Here is a 26,140-nt window from a genome sequence, read left to right as displayed (position 1 = left end):
TTTCAACAACTCAGCTGAGCTCAGTGTATTTCTTCCATCCTTGAACAGAGAAACCACAGCAGGACATGTGAGAGACTGCGTGATAAGCAGTGATGATTATATCAAATGTATCCACTGAAATCAATCCCACCTCCTTGTACTAATCAAAACATTGTCCTCCACAACCAGATAGACCTGCAATGTCTCAGCGTGATTCTTCTCATTTAATATTCTTTTTAAACTGTCCTGTTTGGAGACAGATTTCAGGATTGAGCATTTGGAATACAAACTATTACTGGCCACGTGGTTAGGAAAAAACTAAAACAATATCCAGCAGCAGCACCAATGTTCCTCCTGGGTTTCTTTATCACACTGAACAGTGGTTGAAGGCACAAAGTTTAGAGGTCTTCAGTCCACTGAGAAGGCAGCCATATTCCCCCAAACCATTACCACAGAGGTCAGCGGAGGCATTTCTGTGGAAACAGAGCCAGTCTCCAGCCAACAAAGTCAAGGTTCGTGAGATCAAAAAAGGCAGCCTGGTTCTGTGTCCTGGAAAGGACACAGTAAGAACATGAGACTGGGTCTGGTCCCTCTCTCAGGGGTTTATATATTTTAAATCAGAGTACAATCTGAAAGTATTTCTGGGATTAGGAACTAGATCTCAGGAGAAGGTGAGGAAAGAGGGACAAGTGCTGGGGAGGACAAAATGAAAGCAGAAAGAGGCAATAAGAGGTTTGGAAAGACAGGGAGGCACATCCCAATCAGTATTCCTATCCTTTGGGTACTTAGTCCTGCAACTATGAACACCATAGTTACCTTCCTGCTGTACATACACTGGGAGCAATCTTGACATTGTATTTTCACCAAACATTTTCAGTTCTTTTTTAGTCCTTTGCTCAAGAATTCTGGCACGTAAACCCACCCACAACGGGAACTCTGCCAAATGTTAATACTGCTGAGTTATTTTCTGGGTTTTATACTGCTGCAATACAAAAGCCTTTACACTTTTCAGTCTTGCTAGAATCTCTCTGAAACAAAGCATCTTCACGCCAGGTAAAAGTATTAAAAGAAAGAAGCTATTAGATTTCTGAGCTAGCAAACATTTTATCTATTATGTTCCGTTGTGATACTTCTGTTTAAGTACTATACTGTTGCATCATGCACTGACTTAGTTAAGCTCTGTTTATTTATTCTCATCTTTGATACTTCTGATTTGTTCTCTTCTCTATTCTTAGTTTTTTACACTCCTTTAATGTGTTTTTAGTGATACTGTGAAACTAGTCCCCCACATGAAGCTTCATACGGCCTATTTTTTCAAGAAGTAACGTCACATTTTTTACTGATGAATCTCCACTATGTGGTAACTGACCCTCAAGACTTACAAGCCTCTAAAGTTTTGAGCCAACTTTCCTCCTAAGACAGATTAAAAAAAAAATTGTCCAGCCAAAACACATATCCAATCATTGGAAGACACAAATAGAGGACAATGGCATAGTAAATATTCAGTTAATCTAATTAAGTATTCATTACACCCCTATCCTCCATTTGTATATTCCTAAGGATTGGATTTTTGGTTAGCAATTGAGCTAAAATTCAAGCACTGCATAACCCAAACATGTATTTCTAGTATGCTTTTATACCTTATAGAAGTAATCCATTAGAAAAATATACAGCAAACAAATCTTTGAAAGTAACAATGCCAAGCTCTGCAAAGATGGAGAACAGAGCAATCCTGGGATTAAGGACTCTTGTTCCATATGAGCTCAACTCTCTTCCACATGCAATAGAAAGGTAAGACTGGAGGGAGAGTTTGGGCCTTTCAACACTATCTCCTGAGATACCAGTTACCAGTTTGTATGACACCTTTCCTACTGAACTCAGTCTTAAAAGCTGGTAGGTGCTGAACCCCAGTGGAAGCCTCTTTCTAATTATTACGATCTTTCTTCTCTTACCAGTCTATATGTATCATGGCTATTTTGTGCCCATTTGTAGTTGAGCAGCACTGCCTTTTAGCATAAGTAGCTAAAGGAGTTTCTCCTAGAGAACAAAACAGTACTTGCTAAACATCCCAAGCCCTTCTGCTGCATTCTCATTTGATGGACTCTTCTTTCCTCAGTTGCACGTACAACCCTTTGCAACATCTCTTGCAATTTCTGGCTGTCCTTTTTGAACGTAGGTGGCAAAAATCAGAACTGGCCATTTCTTGTACCGTGTTGTCAATAGTCCCCCAGAACCACTACAAGTACCTTGACTAATGCATCCTCTGATACGTTTTCTTACTGGTGGAGACATCTGGGTAGCTTATGAGTCATGCTGTGATCCATGTGTTTTCCTCCTCAGCCACAGTCCATTCATGAAACCCCACTTGCATTAAAATAATCTATTTTAATTCTATCTCAAAATTTTGTCACATTTTGTTCAGGAATATCAGGACCTCTCCTGCTTGGCTGCTTGAACCCAGACCAATGCCCTGGGAAACAGAGTCTCTGCCCAGGCTGAGACACGCAGCTGCTGCTCTCCCATTTGCAGGTTCAACCAGTAGCAAAGCTGAGCATGTATCCCAGACACACATGCAGATACACACACATGACACTGACACGGCCAGTCACACAGACTGCCACAGCCAACACGCTGCCTTCAACACCACCCACATACAGGACTCGCATAAGACACAGGCACAGACAGCCAAGTCCCCTTCTCCTCTTCAGCTGACAGAGACAGGAGGTCACTAGTGAAAGTACACACACACACACCCACTCTCTGGATTCACAACTTTCTGGGATCGCACATTCACGGATCCCTCAAGTACCGGCATGGCCCTTCTGCTGCTCGGCACCCCTACCCAGTTCCCGGCCCTCTGACCTGCCCCATGGGTCCCCTACTCTCTGGCTGGTCCAGCTTGATGCTCGCTGCAAACACGCGGCACACTTACTCATCCAATAGGTACCCCACACTCATGGGTCCCCCTGGATACCATGGGCCCCTGCCTGCCCAGATCTAAGGCTCCCTGTACTGTCCAGCTTGATGTTTGCTGGTGAGTACACATGCACACACCACATACACCCATTTGGGGAAGATACAAGACACTTGCTCCCCAGCAGCCAGCACCAGGCACACGGGCTGTGACCTGCCATCCCACTCCAGCCATTGGTGCTGAGCCCCTTACTCATGCCAGTCCCCCAGTAGGCTGGTTTCTGGGACAGAGACCCCCACTCACTCCAGCTGCTGACACCACCGGCTGGGGGCACCTACAGCCCCCCTCTGACTCTAGTAACTGGCACCCAGTCCACTCATGCCGGTGCCCCCAGTAGCCAACACTCCAGGTACAAAGTCTGTAGGACCCACCAAGATCCAGAGGGCTATGGCCCCTCGAACCACTGATGCTGGGACCTCAGGTTTACATCCTTATTAGCTGCAAAGTCCCAGTTTGCCTGCAGTTTCTTGATAGCCCATCAGTTAATGGGACTGACTAAATTTGTTTCTGTTGTTGTCTTTGTTATGCTTATTGGTCAGGTTTTATGTCTCCATGTGTTTGCCTCCCACCCTTTCCTTATCATCCCAATCTGGCAAGGTCCTTAGTCACGCAATCTTACCGGAAAACCCAAACATTCTTACACTCCAAATATCCCTACCAATTAGAGTGACTGACCAGATTTGTTCTTGTCTCTACCTCCCTTACCATTTCTCCGTCAGGTTTGTCTCTGTATGTTCTTGTTTATGGTTCCTTTGACCAGATACCTTTAAAGGAGCAGACACCCTCCTTCCACATTTCACTTGAGTCCTCCAGACTGTATACTCCTTCCTTGTATGACATTCCAGCCTTCCTCTATAGCAATTGCATCTTTTATATTTCTGTATTGAACAAACTATACTTTTACTTCTTCTGTCATGAACTTTCATAAGGATCTACTTTAGAAAAATCCCTCTGGATAGTTTCCCCTCTAGTACAAGTATCTGGAATTTAAAGTCAGTTCTTTATTTCTCTGTTCATCATCATCATTGTCATCTCTAGCTTCTCTAACAGTTTCTCATGTGGCACTTGATAATGTTCTTCACCAATGTCCAAATAAATGCCCCTTCTTCTAAGGTTCTACACACCACTCACACCACTGCAGTCAGACAATGAAATCTTCATAAAGCCTCCTTCCTTCCACTCCATAAGAAGACAATATATATAACAGCTCTCCAAATACACATACTACTCTTGATTTGACTAAACTCTTAACATAACTTGCTATTGGATTTGGATTCTCATGTGTCAGGGTTGGTTTTTGGGGGGGGGGGGGGGGGGGGGGGGGGCGGGTGGTGTCATCTGTTCCACATCTTTCTTTCCTCCGTTCAGCAGTTTTTTTGGTAGCCTCTCCAAGTCACCTCCCAGCTTTCGCTCTTCCTCCTGCCAGTTCCCATCCGACTTCCCTGACATGCATAATATTCACCAACACTTAGCTTATATTGGGTACTTCACTTTGGAACATGTCGAAGTACTTCATAAAGGAGCAGGGAGCATGACTGACATAAATTCACGATGGAAAAATGACTCACAATGGCAGAAGGACATGTCAAGACCATGCAGGAGAACCAAGAACAGATCCTGTCTGTTTCCCACAACCCAGTTCAGTGCTCTGCTCATGGGATCACTTGGTCTCCTCCTGTGCAATGCATTTCTACACCTTCTGCACTAAAATTAGGGACTGTCCCCTTCCCTGCACCCTGGTCCTGGACTGGCCATTGCTTTTTTTTTTTTTGCTCCCAGTCTTCCTGTTCTCAGCTCCAGCCCCAGCCCCAGCCCCAACTTTGGTCTGGACCACAATCATAAAACTGCAATTACAGGAAGGTCCTGACAGCTCTTGGCTGACAGGGCTCTATGCTGGCAGAACTCAGAGGGAACTGAGCTTTCCAGCTCTTGCAAGTATCTACCAAGTACAGTGAACAAGAATTTCTCAAAAGCTTGTAACTCAGCCAACCTTAGCAGATCTTAATGGCTATCAAACATGACACAAAGACCACTCCAAAACAAATATCAAGTCCTTTTTCCAAAATATATTTCTGTAAGACTTTTAAAGGAAAGATCAGACACATTTTTATTAGAGGCAAAAAGAATATTTTTCACTACTCTCAGTCTGAGGAACAACCGACCTGTTCAGTCAAATTTGTCTAACAGGCAATCCCTGGTTCACACATATCACCACCCTGAGAGACTAGAGGGTTTTTATAATGAATAGCATCAGACCAGTTTTATAGCAGGCAGTGGTATGAACACAGCCTGAAACACTGAAAGGTTTTCATTCATTCAATAATGGACGGAGCTGGAAATATAAAAGTCCACAGCTCCAAGATAACCAGTCGCAGTTGCTTTCATTAAACAAAAGAGTAATTTGAAAGTTGCTCACACTGCTGAATTTCCTTCCATCTGTTACTGAGGTGACAGAGTTCTCTTCAGATGGCACATTAACCTATCCTTTGGTTTAAGCAAAATATCCCCCATATAAACAATATAGGTTCGCTACTAGAAGCAAATTCAGTTTGAACACAAGATGCTACTATATACAGTAATTACTACTGTCCAGTTTCTCTCTGTGAAAGTATTTTGAAAAACATTCCTTTTGGAAGAATATTACATTAAAAATGCATGATATTAAGTCACTCAACACTACTTATAATAGTAACTAAAAAGTATCTTTCAGGCAGAGCACTTTTATACATAAAATTCTCCCAGCTTTATTGGAAGCAAACCAGGCTTGAGCATTAGCAGCAGCCAAACATATACTTGGAACAGTCTAATTTTACAGCATCATGGCTGATAAAAAGGATAATTCTGCTACCTCTGTGGAGGTGGCTGGAAGCCCTTGGTATACAGAGATGAAATATATTATGAGATAATGTAATATACATTTGTTTGGGATTTTTATTCTGTTTTAAATGGCCACGTGTTATGGAACTTTTCCAGAGTGCACATGAAAAATGCTTATGCCAAGACTATGATTTATTTAGAGCCAATGTTTTATTTTGTTTTTTTTTTTTTAACAAATGAGAAAAAATATGGCAATGTTTTCAGGGGGAAAAAACAACACAACAAAACAATAGCTATTCTAACTCCATTCTTCTGCTACTTCTATTCTAACATGACTTCTGTTCTACAGAATCAGATAGGAGGGAATAGGGACATTTAAAGGTATCTTCGGCTTTTTCAATGTTTTGGACTGCCTTGAGATGGAATCCAAGACTCCCCAAAAGTCCTCCAAGTCCAGAAGCAAGTGCTGTCTCATTAAACAAATGATCATCTCCCTTCTCTAATGGCAGAATAGCATCAATGGTAGTCCTGAAAATCTGCAAGCTGTCTAATCTTGACTACTAGATCTAGTGTAAAAGTTAAACTTCTCCATGAGTCTTAAAATAGTGTAACCTCAGATAAGAATCCCCTGTGAGGGGAGAATAATAAGGCTGTGAAGTGAGGTGAAATACAGTTGCAGGTGCTCAAATATTTCTTTCTTCCTCCCATGTATACTATGTACTACTGACCACAAGATGGTTAAAAGCACAATGAATGAATAAATTCTGATAAAATTAATTAGAATCTTGATTGCAAGTAGATAAGTAAGCATTCAAAAGGTCATTACAAATGAAATTTATGGATGGCATTATAATTTCATATTTTAAAGGAGAGATTTATGAATTATTCCAAAAACCTCCTTGCTATCTGGCAGAAGGGAAAAGGAACTAAAAGCTCCTTACAGGACTTCAGTTTGGAAGTATCAGTGCAGTTGCTACCATCACAGATAGTTAGCTCTCAGCTGGTATCAATGATACAGTGCAGGCATAGGTTTAGGTAGGTACAGGTTCATTTTGAAGTATTAACAATGATTTTCAGTAAACTGAATTTTACATTAAATCAGAATGATACTTAATCTAAGTGCACTAGGAAAAAAACCACTTCTGTTGTTCTTTTATCTTACCGGTATTTCTAATCTGGCAGGTATCTCTACCCCATTAATTTGTCTGCCTCTTTAGCACTGTTTTCAACAGTTCACAAAATGTCATCCAGGAGAAGCAAAAAAACATTAACACAATGTATCCTTTCAAATCAGGCCATATGTAGAAGATTAAATTATTCAGTATGTATGATGTATGAAAACTGACATTTACTTTAATCAACTTCCTGATTACATTCATCATTGCTTTCATCAAACAGTGAACCAGACTACAATGATTGTGTATAATCCCTTTCCATCAACTTTGCTTGGGTGCTAGAGTTACCAACAGGTTCAAGACAGAGCGACAGAACCTGTGAATTTCAGAGCAGAAAGAGTAGAATAGGATCTCCTTGCAAAAGGAGAGCTACAGATTCTTATATAGTAGACCACAAACTAACAGCTGCAGTAAAGCCATTTCCACAACTTCCCATTGAATCAGGATACTACACCATGGAGTATCTCTCCTTTTCCCTGTTTACAGTTACCCTAGAACCCTGAGCGCACATGACCAACAGCTGTTTCCACTGTGTCACCAGGCTCATCATTTATATAGTGCTGGTTTATCTAAGGAACTCTCATTTTATAAGGGGAGAGAGAGAGAAGAAAATTAACATCTTCTCAGTTACATATAGCTGAGGATAAAGGTAAGATCTAGGCTTCCTGTGGGAGCTGAATTATTAGCATAAATGCTTTCTAGAAAAGGAAAATAGCTATTCTATTGCAGAAAAAGATTCTTTCAGAAGAGAACTCAAGACTACAATTAAAAGTACAAAGCTGGTTTCAGATACCAAAACTTTCCCCAAAGCTAGGTATGTGTGGTTTTGATCTCATGCTTGTGTGGCAAAGCAGAGCTTCCTAAACTTGTGTTACCTGGGTATGACCATCATTGTAGTTCCAGCTGGAGGCAGCTGGGTACAACCCAGCATTAGGATCCGTGACAGGGGATGCCACCAGCTGTGCATCTGACAGGAAAGGAAGTCAGATGTTTTGGCATGATTTTCATATCTTTCACAGTGGGATTCGAGCATCTATTGGGAAATATACAGTAGTTTCAGAACCCCTGTAAACACCCCAGTACAGTTTTTGGAAAGGGAATGAAGCATCATTTTTTGAAAGGCTATAACAACTTTTAAATATTTACATTTTGCCACGTTTTAAAGAATCACAGAAAAAATTGAGGTTGTAAGGGACCTCAGGAGGTCTTTACTTCAACCTCCTACTCAAAGGGTGGAGGGCTAACCTGACAGGTAGATTAGGTTGCTCAGGACCTTTGTCCAGTCAAGGTTTGAGTATTTCCAAGGATGGAGATCCCAACACCTCTCTGGGTCCTGTCCCTGGGTTGCAACACTCTCACAAGGAAGAATTTCTTCCTCGTGTCCAGCAAGAATTTCTCTTGCTGCAATTTGTAACTATTTCCTCTCTTTCCGTCACTGCAATGCCCGTTAGGTAGTGGAAAACTACTGTTAATTCCCCCCTAATGGTTTTTGGGGGTTTGTTTCGGGGGTTTTGGGGGGGAGGGAGGTTGGTTTCTTTTGTTTGTTGGAGGTTTTTTTTCCCAATCAAGTTTAACTCCAATATTGGCTGTTTTCCAAGACCCTAAATTACCTACATTAAAGAACATTGGTCCCATATCCTAGATGATAATACAAACAATACAACAGAGAACTACTTGGTGATGAACTACTAATTCATACAGTGGTGACTTACAGCTCCAGGGCTTGATGGTTCAATTCAGAGTTTATCCAAAAACATCTGGGTCCTCTTTGAGCAGCTTGAGTGAAGAAAAGCTTTTTCATGAAACATAACATTCCAATAGTAAAGGGCCTCACCAGATTAAGAGCTCCAAAATGACAATATTCTTCAGTGCAGATTTGTATTCTACAGCTATGGTCTGACCATGATCTAACTGGCATCTTTCCATATTCTGCATTAGCTCGGGTTAATTTTTCTTGTAGTTTTTCAAATAAGGTGAGATGCATTAAAGAAATTGAATGCCTTGTAGAGAAGCATGATGTTGTAAAAGAGAAGACAGGAACTTGCTAGTTCTAATCCCTAGACAAATATATAATAAGATTAAAACAAAGATGAAAGTGCAAATAGCAGTCCTAAACCAACAACCCAAAATCCTTTGAAGGTATTCCAGCTGGCAACTCAGATCAGACAAGTCATTTGCTAGTGTGATTTTACTTTACCAGCCCAAAAAAGGTGAGACAAGGTGGCAGTTATATCTCCTCTGACTGGAAGGAAGAAATCACTTTCTTTTTCCACCAGATTTCCTTCCTAACCAATATTATATTGAAAACATATAGCTTTAGAGTTTTATTATCTTTAGGGTATTCATGATTGCCCAACCAAAAAAACCAACCAACCAAACAAAAAAAACCAAAAACCCCACAACAACAACAAAAAAACCCACACAGGTGAAGGATTCACTTGTAGGAATATAAATAGACAATAGAATTGATATAGGCCATGCTCCATGAGACTAGGATTCTACAAAGAAGAAAACTGAGTCAACAGAAGGAAATATGTTTACAACATCACATTTTAATGATTCCTGAAATATTAGAAATTTTTTTCATGATGTAAGCCTGTTGGAGATAAATAGCAGGCTGACATATAGAGCAGAATTAAGATTATTTGAATAAATTTAGCTAGACTTTCTTTTTCCTTTTTTTAAGGGCTGGGGGTGTGAGGGGTACAGGAAGAATGGGTAATGTAAGCAAATGGGATTCTGGCTACAAATCTGAAAACCTTAAAAAAAACCCAAAAAACCAAACACCTCAGCCTACATTGTTGCAGGGGTCATTGGGTTTACAATATAAAATATTAAGTCAGTCCTGTTTCAGCATCTTTAGTATTCTTATGCTCTTTGCAAGACCCATGCCCTTCCACAGGATTTAGTCACTGAACATTCAACTTATCAATTACCCTGAGTAGCACTTTCACTGGCATTTATCAGTATTCCTAAATTTCCCATTTAGTACTAAACACAACTCCTCAAATTCTGCAGTTTTTTTAGGCCTAACCAAATGCCACTTGTTTCGAGTTCTTGGTATCTTTGGTAACTTAAGACAAGTGAAAATGAAAAACACAGAAAAGGTCTCCCTGAGCAAACGTGTAATTGAGGGTTTGTTTGGGTTTTTTCCCCTTTTCTGTCCAAAAAAGATTCCCCAAAGTACATACGAACAAAACTTGACTCTCATCGAAGTCTATAGAGTGTGATGTTTCAGATAGAAATTCCTTGGCACTACAGATCCTATGGATAGATAATCCTCTCACAGAGTACCTAGTTGCTAAAAACTTTTGTTACATTAACCCATTCTCTCCCTCTCCGCCAGTCTCCACTGGGCTAATTTTGACTGAGCAATAAATGTCCAGGAACATTGCTTTTTATAGACCAGCACACTTGGTCCATGTTGTAGGCACAAACATGAAACTCAACAGTTTTGCTAAATCCCTTAACTTTAAAATGGCCTAATTTAGTTATTATTATCTCAATTATGATAAACCAAAGGCTTAAACTTGTTAAGTCTAAAAAAAAAATCTCCACAATCTCTCTTTGCAATCCTCAAGCATTTACCCACACTTTAGCAAGACATACCTCACATTTGTAGCCCAGCACCACCCTCTCCCCCAGGAACTGCCCAAGAGTATTTTATCCAATGGAAACTTACTAGAGGATATACTTCGCATCCCGGAAGTCGCACCTTTTCTCCATCATCATCACACAGCTCTGTAAGGTAGGGCACACCCACCACACTCCTCCATTAATGACAACACAGAATCACAAACTGGTTGATGTTGGAGGGGACCTCTGAAGGTCATCTCGTCCAACCCCACTGCTCTAACAGGGCCAACTAAAGCAGGCTGTCCAGGACCATGTCCAGATGGGTTTTGAATATCTCCAAGGATGGAGACTTCACAACCTCCCTGGGCAATCTGTGCCAGTGCTCAGCATCCTCACAGTAAAAAAAAAAAAAAAAAATTAAAAGATATTTCCTTATGCTTAGACAGAACCTCCTCTTTTCCTCTCACTGGGCACCACTGAAAAGAGCCTGTCTCCGTCTTCTTTACACCTTCCCTTCAGACATTTACACACATTAATGAGATTTCCCCCCACCCCCCCAAGCCTTCTCTTCTCTGGGCCAAACAGTCCCAGCACTCTCAGCCTTTCCCCCTATGAGAGATGCTCCAGTCCCTTAGTTATCTTAGCGGCCCTTCGCTGGACTGTCTCCAGTAGCTCCATATCTCTCTTGTACTAGGATTCGTGGAGTCTCACAAAGTTAGAAGACTGAAATCAGGCTTATATTGAAATGTCTTCAAGTCTTAATACTATAGGTCTGATCACAACCCTGTGAATTTAATACCATGCAATGAAAACTACTTTAACCATAAGGATATTGCACCAATCTCCATATAACTATTGGCTAGAAAGCAGAACCTAATAGCTATCTAAAATACATTCCCAAGACACATGGGAAACAGCTATGTAGTTCAAAAGATGAAGAGCCCATTCAGCTGTAAAACTTCCTTGCTCGGCTTATGCCCCCTACAAAGGAATTGGAAAAGGTTGAAGAACAGCAGCACTGACCTTTTTGGAACCAACAGCCTCAGGTTTTGTGAACGAACATCATAAACTTTGATTTTGCAGACCAGCCATGCAAAGATGTTGGACTTTGAGAAGGCAGCTTTTGCAGAATAAGAAAGAAATTAAAAGCCACTAAATGAGGTGTCAAGACCCATCAGGCTGGGACAAGCCCAGGGGGAGATGGAAGAAATAACAGATCAAAACATAAAAATCATTCCTTTGGAGAAGGAAGAATCCAAAGAACAAAAATGTGTTAGTTTTCCTTAGAGAGACTGCTCAAAGACTAGAGACTACAAACCTCTTCTTTATTTCTTAACGTACCTTCTTTCTCTGATATTTAACTTCCACTTGCCATACTTGTCAAATTTGCTTTTATTCTCCAAATGCCTCTGATAGCATCAAATCTTTGAGCTGTTGCCCTGTCCTTTTCTTTGCCTTACAAATCTCAACTGAACATCTTCATTCCCATGTGCCTGCTTGCCTCCCTTTTCAGTTCTGGTGTTGGATTTTGTTGCTATTCTTTTGATTAATTGTGACTTTAAACAGTCCTCAGCAAGTCACACTCTTAGCAGAATTCCTTTTGTTACATTGAAACAAGCTAACTGTAATCCCAAAAATACATAGCATGAGTACAGTTATATTGGGCCACACTAAAAGTCCAGCAGCCTCTCCCCAACAGGATACAGAGGATGCACAGGCAAGTAGTACAAAAACATGGCACGTGTGGACCAATCATCCCCTTGAGACACCATCCCATCTTATGACAATAAATCTATATTTTCCTCTATTTTCAAGATCTTGAGTGTGATTGTTGACTATTGTGTTTTCTTGTTCTACACTTTCATACAAGAATTACTACTCACATCTACCCTCCCTCAGCCCAGGTCGCCGTCCAATCTCATCCTTCCCTGCCCATCATTGCCTTTGCCTTATGTGTCTCCAAATACAGTCACATTACTCTCCACATCCCCTCAAGCCCTTTGTCTCAAGCTGCTCCTTCTGTCACTCTCCCTTCTACTACCTCTAAAAATAATACTCCAAGGCAGACATCAGACAAGCAAAGTTTCAGCCCAGGCATTTGTAGCCTTTCCTGGACACAGCGTTCTTTTGCTGAACATCGGAGCTGCATCCTTCTCTGCAAAAGGTAATTGGAGTGGTCAGAAAGAGGGAAATCTACAGCAGCTTCCCTTGCTGAATCTTCTTTTATCATCACTCTTTCTAGGATTTTCTTGGCCTGACCCCAAGAGTAACTTCTGTAGCCAAGAAATCTGCCTACACAACTGAATTCTTACAATACGGGCATAAGACTGCTGGTTCTAGGCAGGTAGTTATCAGCACAGACAGAAAAATTCAGAAGGTGCTTCACCCTTGTATTTGGCTATGTTACGGGGCATGCTCCCATCAGAACGAGATGCAGGGAGGGCTTACTCACATGGCTGGTCTTTACTTGTGCGAGTAAGCTGCTGATGCTTAGCCTGCAGCAGTTCAGCCTAGACTGCATGCCACTGTCTCAATGTAAGTGCACCCATTTTTGTCACTGGAAATGCGTGCCACGTTGCACAAAATTATTCCACTCCTATTACAGTTTAACAAGAAATAGTCTCCATTGCTAGGTTTGTGTCTATTTTTGGATGTAACCTAAATATTGAAGATCAAATCACAGAAAGGTCACTACACTCTGAATGTAGAAATATCTTACAGGCCTTTTGCATAGCACAGTGGACAACACAAGCAAACAAAAGAACTGTAACAATCCATGGCCACATCACGATCCCAGAAATACTCAGTGAACTACTGCTTACTTTAGTAATCCCACTAGTGCCTTTGTCTCTAATACAGCACAGCGTAACATGCTTTTCACTTAGCTGTCACTTATGCTACATCGCAGAAAGACACAGCAAAATACTGAGAGATACAATTACAGTTTACTATACTGCTATTATGGCCATACATAGTTCTATTTTTAGTTCTAACCTAAATAGAAGATGTAAAAGCACAAAAGGCTCTCACTTGTCTGCATAAAAATCATTCAAGCCTATCGTTTAATTCAGTAGCAAAAGACCACCAAGAATAAAGTTAACCTAAATTTTGAAATACATTTAATTTCTGGAATTTCAATTAACTTTTGATATATGTAGACTTTTTTCTATCTTCCACGTACTAAAAAATGCAATCTCCTCCTCAATTAAAAAAAAAAAGGGGGGGAGATATTTAAATTCTGCTAAAATTGTAATTTTGGAGTCATTTCCAGTGCCTTGAATTATAACTATGGAGTTGCTCCCAGTGCTTTTTACATATTTGATGTTTTCTTTTTGTTACATTTATATTCTTAGGGAGAAATACAATGCTCCCTCCTCAGAAGTTCAAAGGATCACTTATGTTTATATTTTTAACTCCAAATGAGTCAGTCTGAAAGCACTTAAAGACAAAATTTACTTAACACCCAAACTTAAATTTTATTTTTTACTGAAATTTCTATTGGTAAACACTGAAAAATTATAATCCTTTCATTTTAATATAGAATGAGTAAAAATATTCCTCACTAATAAAGTGACTGTGATCTTTCTGCATAGAAATCATATTTAAGTCCACAGGGATTTGGACTAAGGAACAGTTTTCAAGAATGAGTGACAGTTCTCTTTCCCACCTCAGATGGCTGGAAACTATTTTCCAAGCATCTCTTCAACATAATTATATTTTATTTTAAATCTTGGTGAATCTAAAGCATGTACAGACATGAAGTACAGAAACTGCAGCTTCTGCCCACTCCTGATTATTTGAATATGAATGCCATTTTAATAACTTGCAAATTTTGCAAGAAATATGTAAATTGTATATATACACATATGTGTGTGTATATATATGTAGCTGATTCTCCAGTATACTAGCCACTGGAATCATCAGCATCAAATTAACAACAACTGACATCCTTTTGTTTCTAAGGGTAGATAAGTTTTCACAGTCTCTGCCTCTGCTCCCCTACTCAGCTCAATTAATGCACAGCCTTTGGACTTTCCACGTAGGTCACTTCTATGGTTACCCGTTTCTGTGTATTAGGAGATAAGAAAATAAAATTGCCAAAGGTGACATCTGGGATTTATTTTGCCCACTATCAAAAGCTCCTAAAAAGGTGTCTCATATTTCAAGTTTAAAAATTCACCTGAATGACTGAAATACAGTGAGATGTAATGAGATACATTTTGGTTGTTCTCATTACAGAGATCAGGGATACTTTTGCATTTTTCTTATTATTCAGTTCATTAATGTGTTGGCAACCTGAGTTTCAAGATCTTGCTCAATAGGTACATGGAAATCAGTTGCGCCAGGGTTTTTTTTTTATATCACCTTTGTTATAGAAGTTTTGCAATTATGAACTACTCTCCAGCCAAGGGTACACCCCAAGACACATCAGGGTTCTTGTAGACACCTTCTGAGTTAAGAGATTGCCAAAAAGCTTTTTAGCTCCCCATTACAAAGGTTCTAACAGCCTTTTTTTTTTTCAGATCCTCAAAATAATCAACGATATTCCCAAAGTACACCAATGCATTAGGCACAAATTCTTCTTTACATACTGCCAACTGTTATTTTCCTGGACTCTACAATGACTTAAAGACACTGATGCTTCTGCTTTTGCAAACTTTATTCCACACCCCCCGCTTTGCATAGTGAGGGACCCCTGACATGTGCAACCCTCTGCCACCACAGGGAACAGAACTTAAAACTGATTATGACTTTGATTAAATACTAGGTAAACCATCACAAGTAAATCAAATAACAAATATTTGAGAAAAGATCTTTCCTTGTCAGTAGGATTTATGTGGAAAAGGTGTTCAGAAAAGAGTGAGAGAGGAAAAAAACCCACAAACCTATTTCATCTTGCCAACAGATAAATAAGAGAAGGCATGATAAACTAATTGCATAGTTAAGAGCAAATCAGGAATCTTTTCTAGAACAAGGGAAAACTTACTAAAAATCACTACTTGGAAATTCAAGAGTTATAAAAGGAAGTGCTATATAGCTGAATATGTATTTGATTATCCAAAGAAGTTGCTGAAGCTACCCTTACATCAAGGTTCGAAAAGGGGCTAGCCATTTACATGTATTTAAAGGTGCAGTAATGGTTTAAAAAATGAAAATAAACATAATGGTTACAGACTTAGGACAACCTCTAATAATCATAAATTAAGATAAAAACAACTGCAGGAAGCATATTGTCTGTCTAACATGGGTTCTTACATTTTCCTTAGAAACATCTGGAATAGCTCTTACCACAGAGCACTGGCCTGGACAGAGCCAACAGTGGTTAGTTACCATTATGCACACTAAGGAAATTTGACAGTCTGCAGGCAAAACATCTCAAAACTTCACAAAAATATAAAGATGACTCACAGCACCTATTGAAAATACAACCAGTGCTATTTTGCATATAAGAAAACTGATTCTTGGACCAGTGACACGGTAACACCCAGCAGATCAGACCTGCAGACATATCCCACCTTGTAGCCCTACACTGTGATCAAAGTAAGGTATTTTCTCCTGCAAAGTCACCCATCACACTACTGAGAAGAAACCAACTTGGTCAGAGGCTCAGAAGAGAATTATTTTAGATTCACAAAACCTATGGATTACTTGGAAAGAGAGATGAGCACTACGAGTTACATGTCCTAAAGAGGTGCTGGATATTGAATTCCTGCTATTCCACCACAGACTTACCTTGGGCATTGTAAACCAGCATCTTGGCTCAGCAAAATACTCACCCCTCAATGAAAAAATCTCAGGATTGGGGGGTGGGTGTAAAAAATAATTAAAAGAAAAAAAATCACAGGCTCCATACAGTGTAGATTAGAACCACCCATGGATTAGAAACTTGCATGGACTCTTATCATGCCCCTACTTAGCTATCTGAAGACAAGGGCTCAGCTTGTAAGTTATTTAGTTTTCACTTACATCTTCTTTACCTTCAGTTATGTCTGAACATCTCCTAAATGTTTGTGGGAGAAAAATCTCTTTTGTCATCCCACGACCATATTTCACCCAAAGAGATCTTGGCTTTAGCAAAGATATAAAAGGAACTGAAGTTTCCTCCAGGTGCCATGAAATGACACCTGCTCTCCTGCCAATACCCCCAGTACCTTCTTCCGCACTGACAGCAACCCAGTGTAGACACAAAGCCACGTGCCTGGGAGAAAAAAGTGAAAGGAAGAGGTACTTACCACGAGGACAGCACTCAACCGATCACTTTGGACCTGCTGCACTTGGATGCAGGGTCCTGGCACTTGTAACCTTGAGCCGCTGGGAATGTTCCCAGCATCACCATTTGGGATGCTGCTGTTACTAGGCCCAAGACCTACAGATGCCCTGTACAAGTAGGTATGAGTCAGTTTACCCACACCGGTGACCTCCAGCATGTCTGGCGGGAGGTGGGAGCTGGGAAGCATGTGCACACTATAGCAATACTTTTCATACTCATCAGCTGGACAGCAGCAGCTGCTGCAGCAGCAAGTCCGGCAGCGGCACAGCCGCACAACGGCAAGAAAGAGGAGGAACGCCGCAAAGATGCAGGAGACACAGGCAAGGGAAACGATCAAGTAGATGTTTGTAGCGTTGAGCAGTGGTGGTGGCTCCCCGCTGTCGTCAAAGTCTGGCAGTGCCTGGGGCAGGGTGTCAGCCAGGAGGATGCCCACCGTCACAGTAGAGGAGAGCGGTGGATCCCCGTGGTCCCGCACCACCACAACCACCTTGTGCTTGAGGAAGTCAGTGGAGCGCATGGAGCGCGTGGTGCGCAGCTCGCCAGAGTGCGGTGCCAAGCGGAACAAGGTGGAGTCAGAGGAGTGGGCAAGGTGATAGGAAAGCCAGGCATTCTGTGCATTGTCCTCATCATCTGCCACCACTTTGGTCACCAGGTAGCCCTCATCAGCCAGGCGGGGCACAACTTCCACAGCTACTGAGCCATTCTGGCTGATGGGGTACAGGATGGCTGGGGCATTGTCATTCTGGTCTGAGATGTAAACATTCACAGTTATGGCAGCACTCAAGGCTGGTGACCCATTGTCCTTGGCTTCCACTTGGAAATAGAAGCTCCTAAGCTGCTCAAAGTCAAAGGCACGTTTTGCATAGATGCTCCCGTTGGCCAAGCTCACAGACAAAAAGCTGGCCAGGGCACTGCCTGCAACTGTGGAATTCCTGAGCATGTAAGAGACCCGTCCGTTCTCACCTGTATCAGGGTCAGATGCTGAGACCTGGTAGAGAAAAGCACCAAGTGGATTGTTCTCCTCCACAAACACATCAAACGTGTCAGCACTGAAGACAGGGGGGTTATCATTCACGTCAGAAATCTGCATCCAAAGGGTCTTCTGAGTGGTGATGGGTGGAGACCCCAAGTCTGTGGCAGTAATGGTGATGTTGTACCCACTGATCAGCTCTCGGTCCAGAAACCCACTGGTGACCAGGCTGTAGTAGTTTTCAAGGGAAGGCTTTAACTGGAAGGGAAGGTTTTCAGGGATCTGGCAAGTTACTTTCCCGTTCTCCCCAGGGTCCTTATCCAAAACACTCAGCAGAGCTATCACTGTGCCAGGAACAGCATCCTCAGGAATGGGACTGGAAAGGGATGTAATTGTTATCTCTGGGCCATGATTGTTCACGTCAGTGATTTCCACCAGCAGCTTAGCTGTGCTGGACATGCCAAAAGCCCCGTTATCCCTTGCCTCAATAAGCATCTCGAGGAGAGGTCTCTGAACAGCTAAAACACCATTGACTGTCACCTCCCCAGTGTGCGGATGAATTAAGAACATTCGCTGTAGATCAGCAGAAGTAGTATTGCTAAATGAATACCTGATCTCTCCATTTGGACCTTCATCCAAGTCCGTGGCATGCACTTGCACTACCAAAGTGCCGCTGGGGGAGTTTTCCAAGATACTCGCCCTGTAGACTGAGTGCTCAAATTCTGGTGCATTGTCATTGGTATCCAGCACAGTCACAATGACCGGGACATCACCGGACTTTGGAGGATCCCCACCATCTTTGGCTGTAAGGACAAGTCTGTGAGTGGCTTGCTGCTCCCTGTCTAAGGCTTTCTTCAGCACCAATTCAGGATATTTACTCCCGTCCCCACGTGTCTGCATTTCCAAATGAAAATGTTCATTAGGGCTCAGAGTATAATTCTGGACACTGTTGGTACCTTCATCAAGATCTTGGGCATTGGGGAGTGTAAACCGTGCCCCGGGTGTCAAGAACTCAGGCACGTTTATATGATATTCACTTAAGGGAAAGCTGGGGGAGTTGTCATTTATGTCCAAGACTTTAAATTCCATCCTATAAAGCTCTAGAGGGTTTTCTAACACAAGTTCATAATTCAGAAGACAGGCAGACTTTAATTCACAAAGCTGCTCTCTGTCTATGGGCTCGTTAACAGACAAAGCCCCCGTACTTGCATTTATATTAAAATATTGCTTACTTGAACCGGTGATCACACGAAATTTCCGAGCTGAAAGTGTAGCTGCATCTATTCCTAAATCCTTCGCTACGTTCCCAACAGACGCTCCCCGCTCTGTTTCCTCGGCGATGGAATACACTGCTTGCCCGTTCGCGGTGCAGCAAATAAGGCAGAAGACCATTAAATAGACCCGCATTCTTCCTCCCCTGGCTCAGCTCCCCGCAGACCGGCTCAGCAGGAACATAATCCAGAATTTCAGCAAACGCCCGAAGTTCCCAGCGCGAAGCGAACGGGTACCGGGGCGCACCGGCGGCAAGGCGAGAAGTTCGCTGCGGGTGCGGGAGGCGTCCCGGCTCCGCGGCGGCTCCCCCCCCGCCCCACCCCGCGCCGCCGGCTGCCTTGCGGGGAGAGGCGGCAGCTCCGCTCCGCTCCGCTGCGCCCGCCGCCGCCGCCGCCGCTCGCTGTGACCGGCGCGGCGGCCCCGCGCGCCTCTTAGACTCGCGGCGGCGGCGGCGGCGCCACCCAGAGGCCGCGGCGACACCTGCGCCGCCGGGGGAGGGGGCTGCGCTCCCCCCGCCGCTACCGACCCGCCGGCTTCTCCTCCCCTTCGGTTTTTTTTTTTCTTTTCTTTTTTTTAACGCCCCGACGGAGATCCGGGGGGGGGGTGTCCCGGCCCCCGAGTCCGTGGCAGGGATGCGTTCCCGTGAAGGAGAGATGCAGAGCGGACCCCGCTCCCTCCCTCCGCTCCTTGCAGGAGAGGCAGCGAGAGGATGCGCTGCCGCACGCTGTCAGAGTAGCGCGGTGGAAGAGAAACGCGTATGAGAAGTGACAGCCATCGGCTAAACATGGGTCAGCACAGTCCAGGCATGCTCCGGCGGAGCACAACATTTCCCAGAGGGTTTTAAGAGCACAATTAAAGGAGGCAGTACTCTACCCCTGTTAAACTTTAAAAGAAAAAAAGAAAAAAAATAAAAACGGGGGGGAGAGAAAAAAAGAAAAAGCCTCTTCCCTGCTTTGCCTTCTGGACAAGGTAAATTAACACGGATCATTGGAGAGAAGGATCTCTTCTCCTCTGACTGTCCCCAGTCGGATCACCCGCAGCCACAGACGAGCTCCCATCCAGCCCGCGAAAGCAGGATTGGGATGGCTCGAGTGGGCGGGGCTGCAGCAGTCGAATTACTTGTAGAAAAGTAAATATCGGCGCCAGAGAGGTCTTGCATTTAGGACATGCCCGGGAACTGTGGGGAGAGACGAGCTGATACCACACAGAGATAGCATATCACGGGGTAGGGGGTGTCAAAGCACTCTGCTCCCCCGACTATTCTGCACCGAGGGCACAGTTAGCAACTACCCTCTAAGCAGGTGAGAGAGGGCAGAAAGCATTTCAAAATACCTTCCTGGAAAACCTCCCTGGAATGACCTTCAGCAGCAATTTACACAGATGGGCCTCAAGCCCTGACAACCCCTCCGGCCTCCTCTGTTTCCAGCTTCCTTCTGTGAGAGCTTATTATCATGAGATCCTGATTGATCAAAAGCAAGAGGCTATAAATGTGCGACAAGGACAGCTCTTAACCCTTCTTGCGTTCATTGTGTTTCTTTATGCAGCTGAGAATTTCCGGGCAAGTGAAAAAGAACATTTCAATTATACATAGTATCATGGCCTTTCAAAACAGGAGAAATTCGGGAGCACAGCCAAAAATTATACATTAAATTTAAAAAATCAATACATCTGTTTGCATCCCACAACTCAGCAAAACCTCCCAGTGAAGTTCCTATCCTACCCACACTGGAGCAAGCCTTGGTCAGTTATGATTTTTTAACTCCAGGCACCGCTGGCAGTACCTGAATGTTGCATTTTAATTCTACTGCATTTATGCTACAGCAGCCGTTAGAGCTGAGGGCAGGTGGTGCGCTGAGTGCAGGAGCTGCAGAGTTGGTGTGCATCCACCTTAACTCACACACTACGTAAATTTGTTCAATGGACCATTGCACACAGTATACAATGTAAGTATTTATGGTATGCTGTTTACCTTGGGGTTTGGATTTTTTCTTGATTTCTAACTGCAGAAGTCCCCAGTTCCCACCTAGTCACCGTAAAATTGTCATCCAGACTCCCCCTGCCCCAAATTTGCCCCAGACTCCTCTTCTGCCAAGATATGATGTAATCTATAATATATGAGAAAGTTGCTAGTTCTACTGCTCTGTAGTGGTGCACAGTCATTACAAACACCCTGAACCAATGCAATAACACCTATTAAAGTCACAGGAAAGACTGATAAATTTCCCTTAACATTGGCCTGTGGCAAAGATAAATCCATTCGTCTGGGAAGGCTCGGGCAGCTGGGTGTTGCTGTCCCAGGTGCACACACAGGTAAAACACACAGACTCTACTCACCCGTCTGTGACTGGGTTTGCAACGAAGAAACTCAAGAATTTTGGACCCAAGGTCCTCCTGTTGAGCAGACAAACCCACTCAAAGGCAGATTGTCTTTAAATCTTAATATTGCAATAACAAGCTGTGGTTATGCATGCTGGTGCCTGAAATAGCAGCAGTGCTAGCAGAAACTGATTAACAAACAACGGCCAAAATAAAAGTAATTGTACATTTGCCTCTTTCCAAGATGTACTCACCTTTTGAGAAGTATCTGGCAGCCTACACCGATTTTGTCTTTAATTCACTCATTTACCATCGAAATAACTTCTTCAGCTTTCTGCTACTTTTCTTTAATTCTGTAGTGTTGCCTAACGCTTGTTTACAGGGCTCTGAGGGAACCTGCCTTCGATTCTCTTTCTTTTAACAACATTTTTAAACCTTACAACCCTGCTGTAGTATTTTGGCATCCCTTGTCCTACTGTCCTTTTCCACACTCTGCTGTGGACAGTGACGTCCCCAGCAGTCAGGCAGCTTTGCCCACCAGAACATGTGTGTTGCTGGCACTATCTCAACACCCAGCTCCTACCGCACTGCCTTCGCAGTTCAGCCTGGATGAGTGCCTGATCCACACACTGCTCGGGTAGACGGCTCTGGGCCATGGCCAAAGTCCAGTGCTTAGTAATATTAAACATGCAGGGCCAGTTACACCACAGCCACTCCTGCCGCGAAGGGAGTAACACCGTTGTGGCGTGGGGCAGAATCCAGCCTTGCCCTGTGTGTGAAGCCACTGCTCTGCTCGGTAGTGTCCCAGGCCCGTTCCTCCTGTTTGTGCTCTACCTCCCACATCCAGCTGCCCCGGGGGGTCTCAAGGGTGCCTTTACACTCAGTTTCTCCACTCTCACTCTTGTTTGGCCACCCTTCCACTTAAACCCCTCTTTTCAGGGTCTCCAGTCTCACAGGTCTCCTCTCCATCTCAAGTCGCTTACCCTAATTACGTTCTTTGAACATCAGTCGTATTAAACACCTTTAATGTAGACACTTCCCTTGGTATCACAGCGGATAGTGTAACCACTGTTTAAAAACCCCTCGTCTTTGATCTCACGTTTGCCTTCAATTTGCTATCTCCAAACCGTTCCCTATTCCCTTCCCTCAGCTTGACCCATTCTTAAAGCCGGTTTGACCCGAGTCGCCGAGGAATTCAACTTTTTGCGACCCCGAAGGCATGGTCCGGACCTCCGCGGTCTCACTCACCGCTACACAATCCCTCTCATCATCTCCCGCTCCCCGACGTGCCCACAGAGCGCTTCCTCCACGTCCCTCCGCCCGACAGGCGGTTGCAGCGCTGCATTTACACCGCCTCAGAGCCCCGCGTATCCCTTACGTACTCTTTCTCCCGCCCCGTCTTATATTTTCAGCCAATCATCCCCTTTTCCGGCAATAACACGTCATTCGTCCAGCCGTGCACGTTGTGCTCGGAACAATGGTAGTGGCCAGAAGAAACTGTTAAGCGAGCGAAGGCAAAAAAAAAAAAATAAAGGCGAATAGTAAAACCGGGCTACCTCGGGGCTGCGGAGCACCCGTCTGCACCACACGAAGGGCCACTCGTGTTTAAACATCATCATCTATGTCACCGATGATTTTAAGGTGCCGTTTCCGCGAGCAATGCATCAGAGGCTGTGCAGACGCGGAGCGGTGCCTTCGGCGGAGGTTTACAGGACACGTCCCGCTCGGTACTGAGGCTTGGGAAAATCCCAGGGGAGCCCACCAGAACCGAGGGGCGCCCACTGGTGCTAAATTAGGACACGGCGCTTCAGCGGGAGACAGCAGAAGGAACTGAATCCTTTCAGGGGAGCAGACGGAGTGACAGCCCTGCGGTTTCTCCTCCGCGGGGAACCGATGAGCTCTCCGCGCCGGCAGCTGTCCCCGGACCGACCGCCAGCCCCAGCCCTCATCACTACGTGAAAAACTCGTACACTGACGGGAGCCCGACAGTAAATAGGGTCTGTCTGCGGACTGAGGAAGACCGGAGCTCCTCCTCGGACCGAGCCCAAACCGCCAGCGCGGAGCCGCCGACGGAGGTGCAGGGACCCCGCTATCGCCTTTCGCATGTCAGCTCCTCCGGGCAGAGATGAGCGCAAGGACGGCGATACCCCCAGCGACCCGAAACACCGGGCTCCTCCCGCTCGGAACCTGCCGTGGCAAGCAGCCCGCGCTGTCCCCCGTGGGAGCACACACCACCCCCACCCTCCGCGGGCTCACTCTCAGCCCCGCGCCTTCCCGGCGAAAGGAGCGGGCAGAGCAGCTCTGCTGTTGGCCGCAGCGCCGGGCAGATCCGCTGTTTTTCCCGCAGCTCCGACACCCCCCCCTCCGCGGAGGCAGGCTGTGCCTGCTGGCAGAGCGGGCAGCGATGTCAGGATGCCCTTCAACAAGCCACGGGAGCTCGCAGCTCCTACGTGGGGACAGAGGGGTGGAGATGACTAAAAGGAGCCCAGAAGAACAATCTCGTAGGCAGAGGATTTCTAGATTTCAGCGAACCCCACGAAAATCCTCAATACCTACATCAAGCCGCGGAAATACGGACTTACAACGTGCTATTCAGCGTATCGCAGGCAAGAACTCGCCTCTTGAACGCGAGGGCATAGATTGGTCTGTTTACCCCCAGTCAGAGACCACCGGGCTTGGCGGAAGCTGCCGGGGGGGGACACCAGCGACAGCGGGTACGGGGGACCAGTCCCGCTCGTGCGGCAGAGCAGCTCCGAGCCGAACACCCGGCGTTTCTCGCAACTCCACCGGCAGCCGTGCCGGGCATCTCCCTGCCTGTAAAATCCCCAGTTCCGAGGTTGCAAAACAGCCTCCGGCCACCACGGCGGTGCGGGCGCTGCAGCCGCCGCTCCGCCGTCGCTCCCGCTCCCAGAGCCGCCCGCGGAAGCGCTCCACAGCGCACCCGGCTGCAAGCCCTGCTTCAGCTGCCGGGATTGCATTGTGCCTGATAACATCGCTGTTGGTCAGCGTCATTCTCCAAACCAATATGCGGCGGGAATGAGAGTCTGGGCTTGCAGCGACTGACAACCCTGCGCGAAATTGTTCTCTTTTGTTCAAGACACTGACTGGATATTCTAGCGCCTTCTGTTAACGACTCCAGACTATGCTACGAAGTAAAAGCATCCAAGAGCTCTGTTTCTAAAGTTAAGATTGCTTTATGTTTCTAAAAGAAATACTGAAATATTTCCTGATAGTGTACGTCTATAATAAATCCCGTTCAGATCTTCAATTCGTTACTGCAGTCAGGGAAACCAAGAGAAACCGTACGGAAGCCAAGCCCCTGCCCCAAACGGTCGGCATTAAGAGACTCCATATCGCCCCTCATCATAGCCCGAGGAAACGAATTGCTTCCCACACCTGTGCGCAAGTGCTGTGTTTTTGCATCCTCTTCTACAGAATTACTTAAACCTTCTTATGAACTTAACCAGAAGATTCTCCTTTAGGAGATGGCGGTTTGCTGCTCCTGCCTTCTATCACATCCATGTGAATTAAGGAAAGAAAGCGACAGCTCTCCAGCTCCGGGATAAGCCTTGGTACTCACAAGTGAACCAAAGGAGACTAGAAACACAATCCCCAGCAAATACACAAAGCACTCAAACGTAAAGCCCTTACTAAGTGATCTAAAATAGATGCAGGAAGAAAAGAGAAATTCATGGGACATGCTCACGTTTTTCTATGGATCAGCGGGAGATAACCTACTCCTACGATTTTTTTCAAAACGAACATGAAGTTTTCAACTTTCTTTACTGGTTTTCGGTACACCTATAAGCACCATTCTGGTCAATTTAGAACCAACGATCTGTGATTTTATCTTTTTAGTCAACCTACTTCGTCTAAAACGCTGCTATTAGTACAAAACCCAACAAAATATACGTTCTCAAAAGAAATATACTGCTTTACATATATCACTTTGGTATAAAACTATGGTAGTTATCCATATAAAACTATGGTACTTATCCAAACGGGTATCTGGCGAATTGAACGGGTAACGCGAAAAATAAGTATATCATTATATATTACTACCCCGGCAGCCCTACAGACTTCGTTGTTACGCTAATAACGAAAATTAAATCGGCTATAAGAGAGCTTCGCTTTTCCCTGTAGAAGTTGTATCCAGTTTCTAACATCAAACAAGGAACACTAAGCATGACGCTAACATCCCATCTCAAAGAGTGCTTTGGACCTAGTCTCGATGAGAACAGAGTCGATTCAGTGCCATCAGTGCATGGCCAGGATTAGCTGCTTCGATAACGATGTTAAAACAACCCGCTAAGTAATCACTCTCCACACAGGGAAATCAATGTGGAAACCAGTATCGAAAACTTCTTGCTAGCTGAATCTGTGTTTCCCTGCTGCTTCTGCTCTACTGCTGGGAGAACCAAAAGTTTTCAACCTACTATTCAATACTGCATATAGAAGCTCTCCCTTCTGCTTTTCCCTTAACCAGTCTTCCTCCTTCTCTCGACTCCCACCAACTTTCAGCTCTTGGGGTGGATGGGGTAGAACAGACGCCACAACACTACAAAGAGAGCGGGATCAGGTCGTGGGGAGAGGCACAGGGAGGCCAGGAGCACCCCTCCCTCAAACAGCTCTCCAGTTTTTCATGAAGCATCTTGTATCTCACTCCATTTTACCCCACATTTTAACCGGACTTCCAGAGGCAGAGCAGTACTCACGACCTCCACCAACGTTTCTTCCCCTCACTGCACCCCACAACTTCATGTATTTCAGCTTCTTAAGATTGGCGAAAC

General features: G+C 44.4%; 2 protein-coding genes across 2 annotated transcripts in view; both read right to left on the bottom strand.

Moving 5' to 3' along the window:
- Nucleotides 1–19,184, bottom strand: part of PCDHAC2 (protocadherin alpha subfamily C, 2) — a 36,057-nt gene extending 16,873 nt beyond the window's left edge. Inside the window, exons 1-2 of the mRNA XM_050905592.1 lie at nt 16,755–19,184; nt 15,811–15,824 (exon numbers count right to left, since the gene is read on the bottom strand). Coding sequence (XP_050761549.1) covers nt 15,811–15,824; nt 16,755–19,169 — 2,429 coding nt within the window. The 5' untranslated portion in view covers nt 19,170–19,184. The remainder of the gene's footprint in view (nt 1–15,810; nt 15,825–16,754) is intronic.
- Nucleotides 1–26,140, bottom strand: part of LOC127021790 (protocadherin alpha-6-like) — a 100,087-nt gene that overhangs the window by 61,430 nt on the left and 12,517 nt on the right.

The sequence above is a fragment of the Gymnogyps californianus genome, chromosome 14, assembly GCF_018139145.2.
Source record: "Gymnogyps californianus isolate 813 chromosome 14, ASM1813914v2, whole genome shotgun sequence".
NCBI classification, from domain to species: Eukaryota; Metazoa; Chordata; class Aves; order Accipitriformes; family Cathartidae; genus Gymnogyps; species Gymnogyps californianus.
The sequence above is the reverse complement of the archived record's forward strand: the minus strand, read 5'-3'. Positions and strand labels throughout refer to the sequence as shown.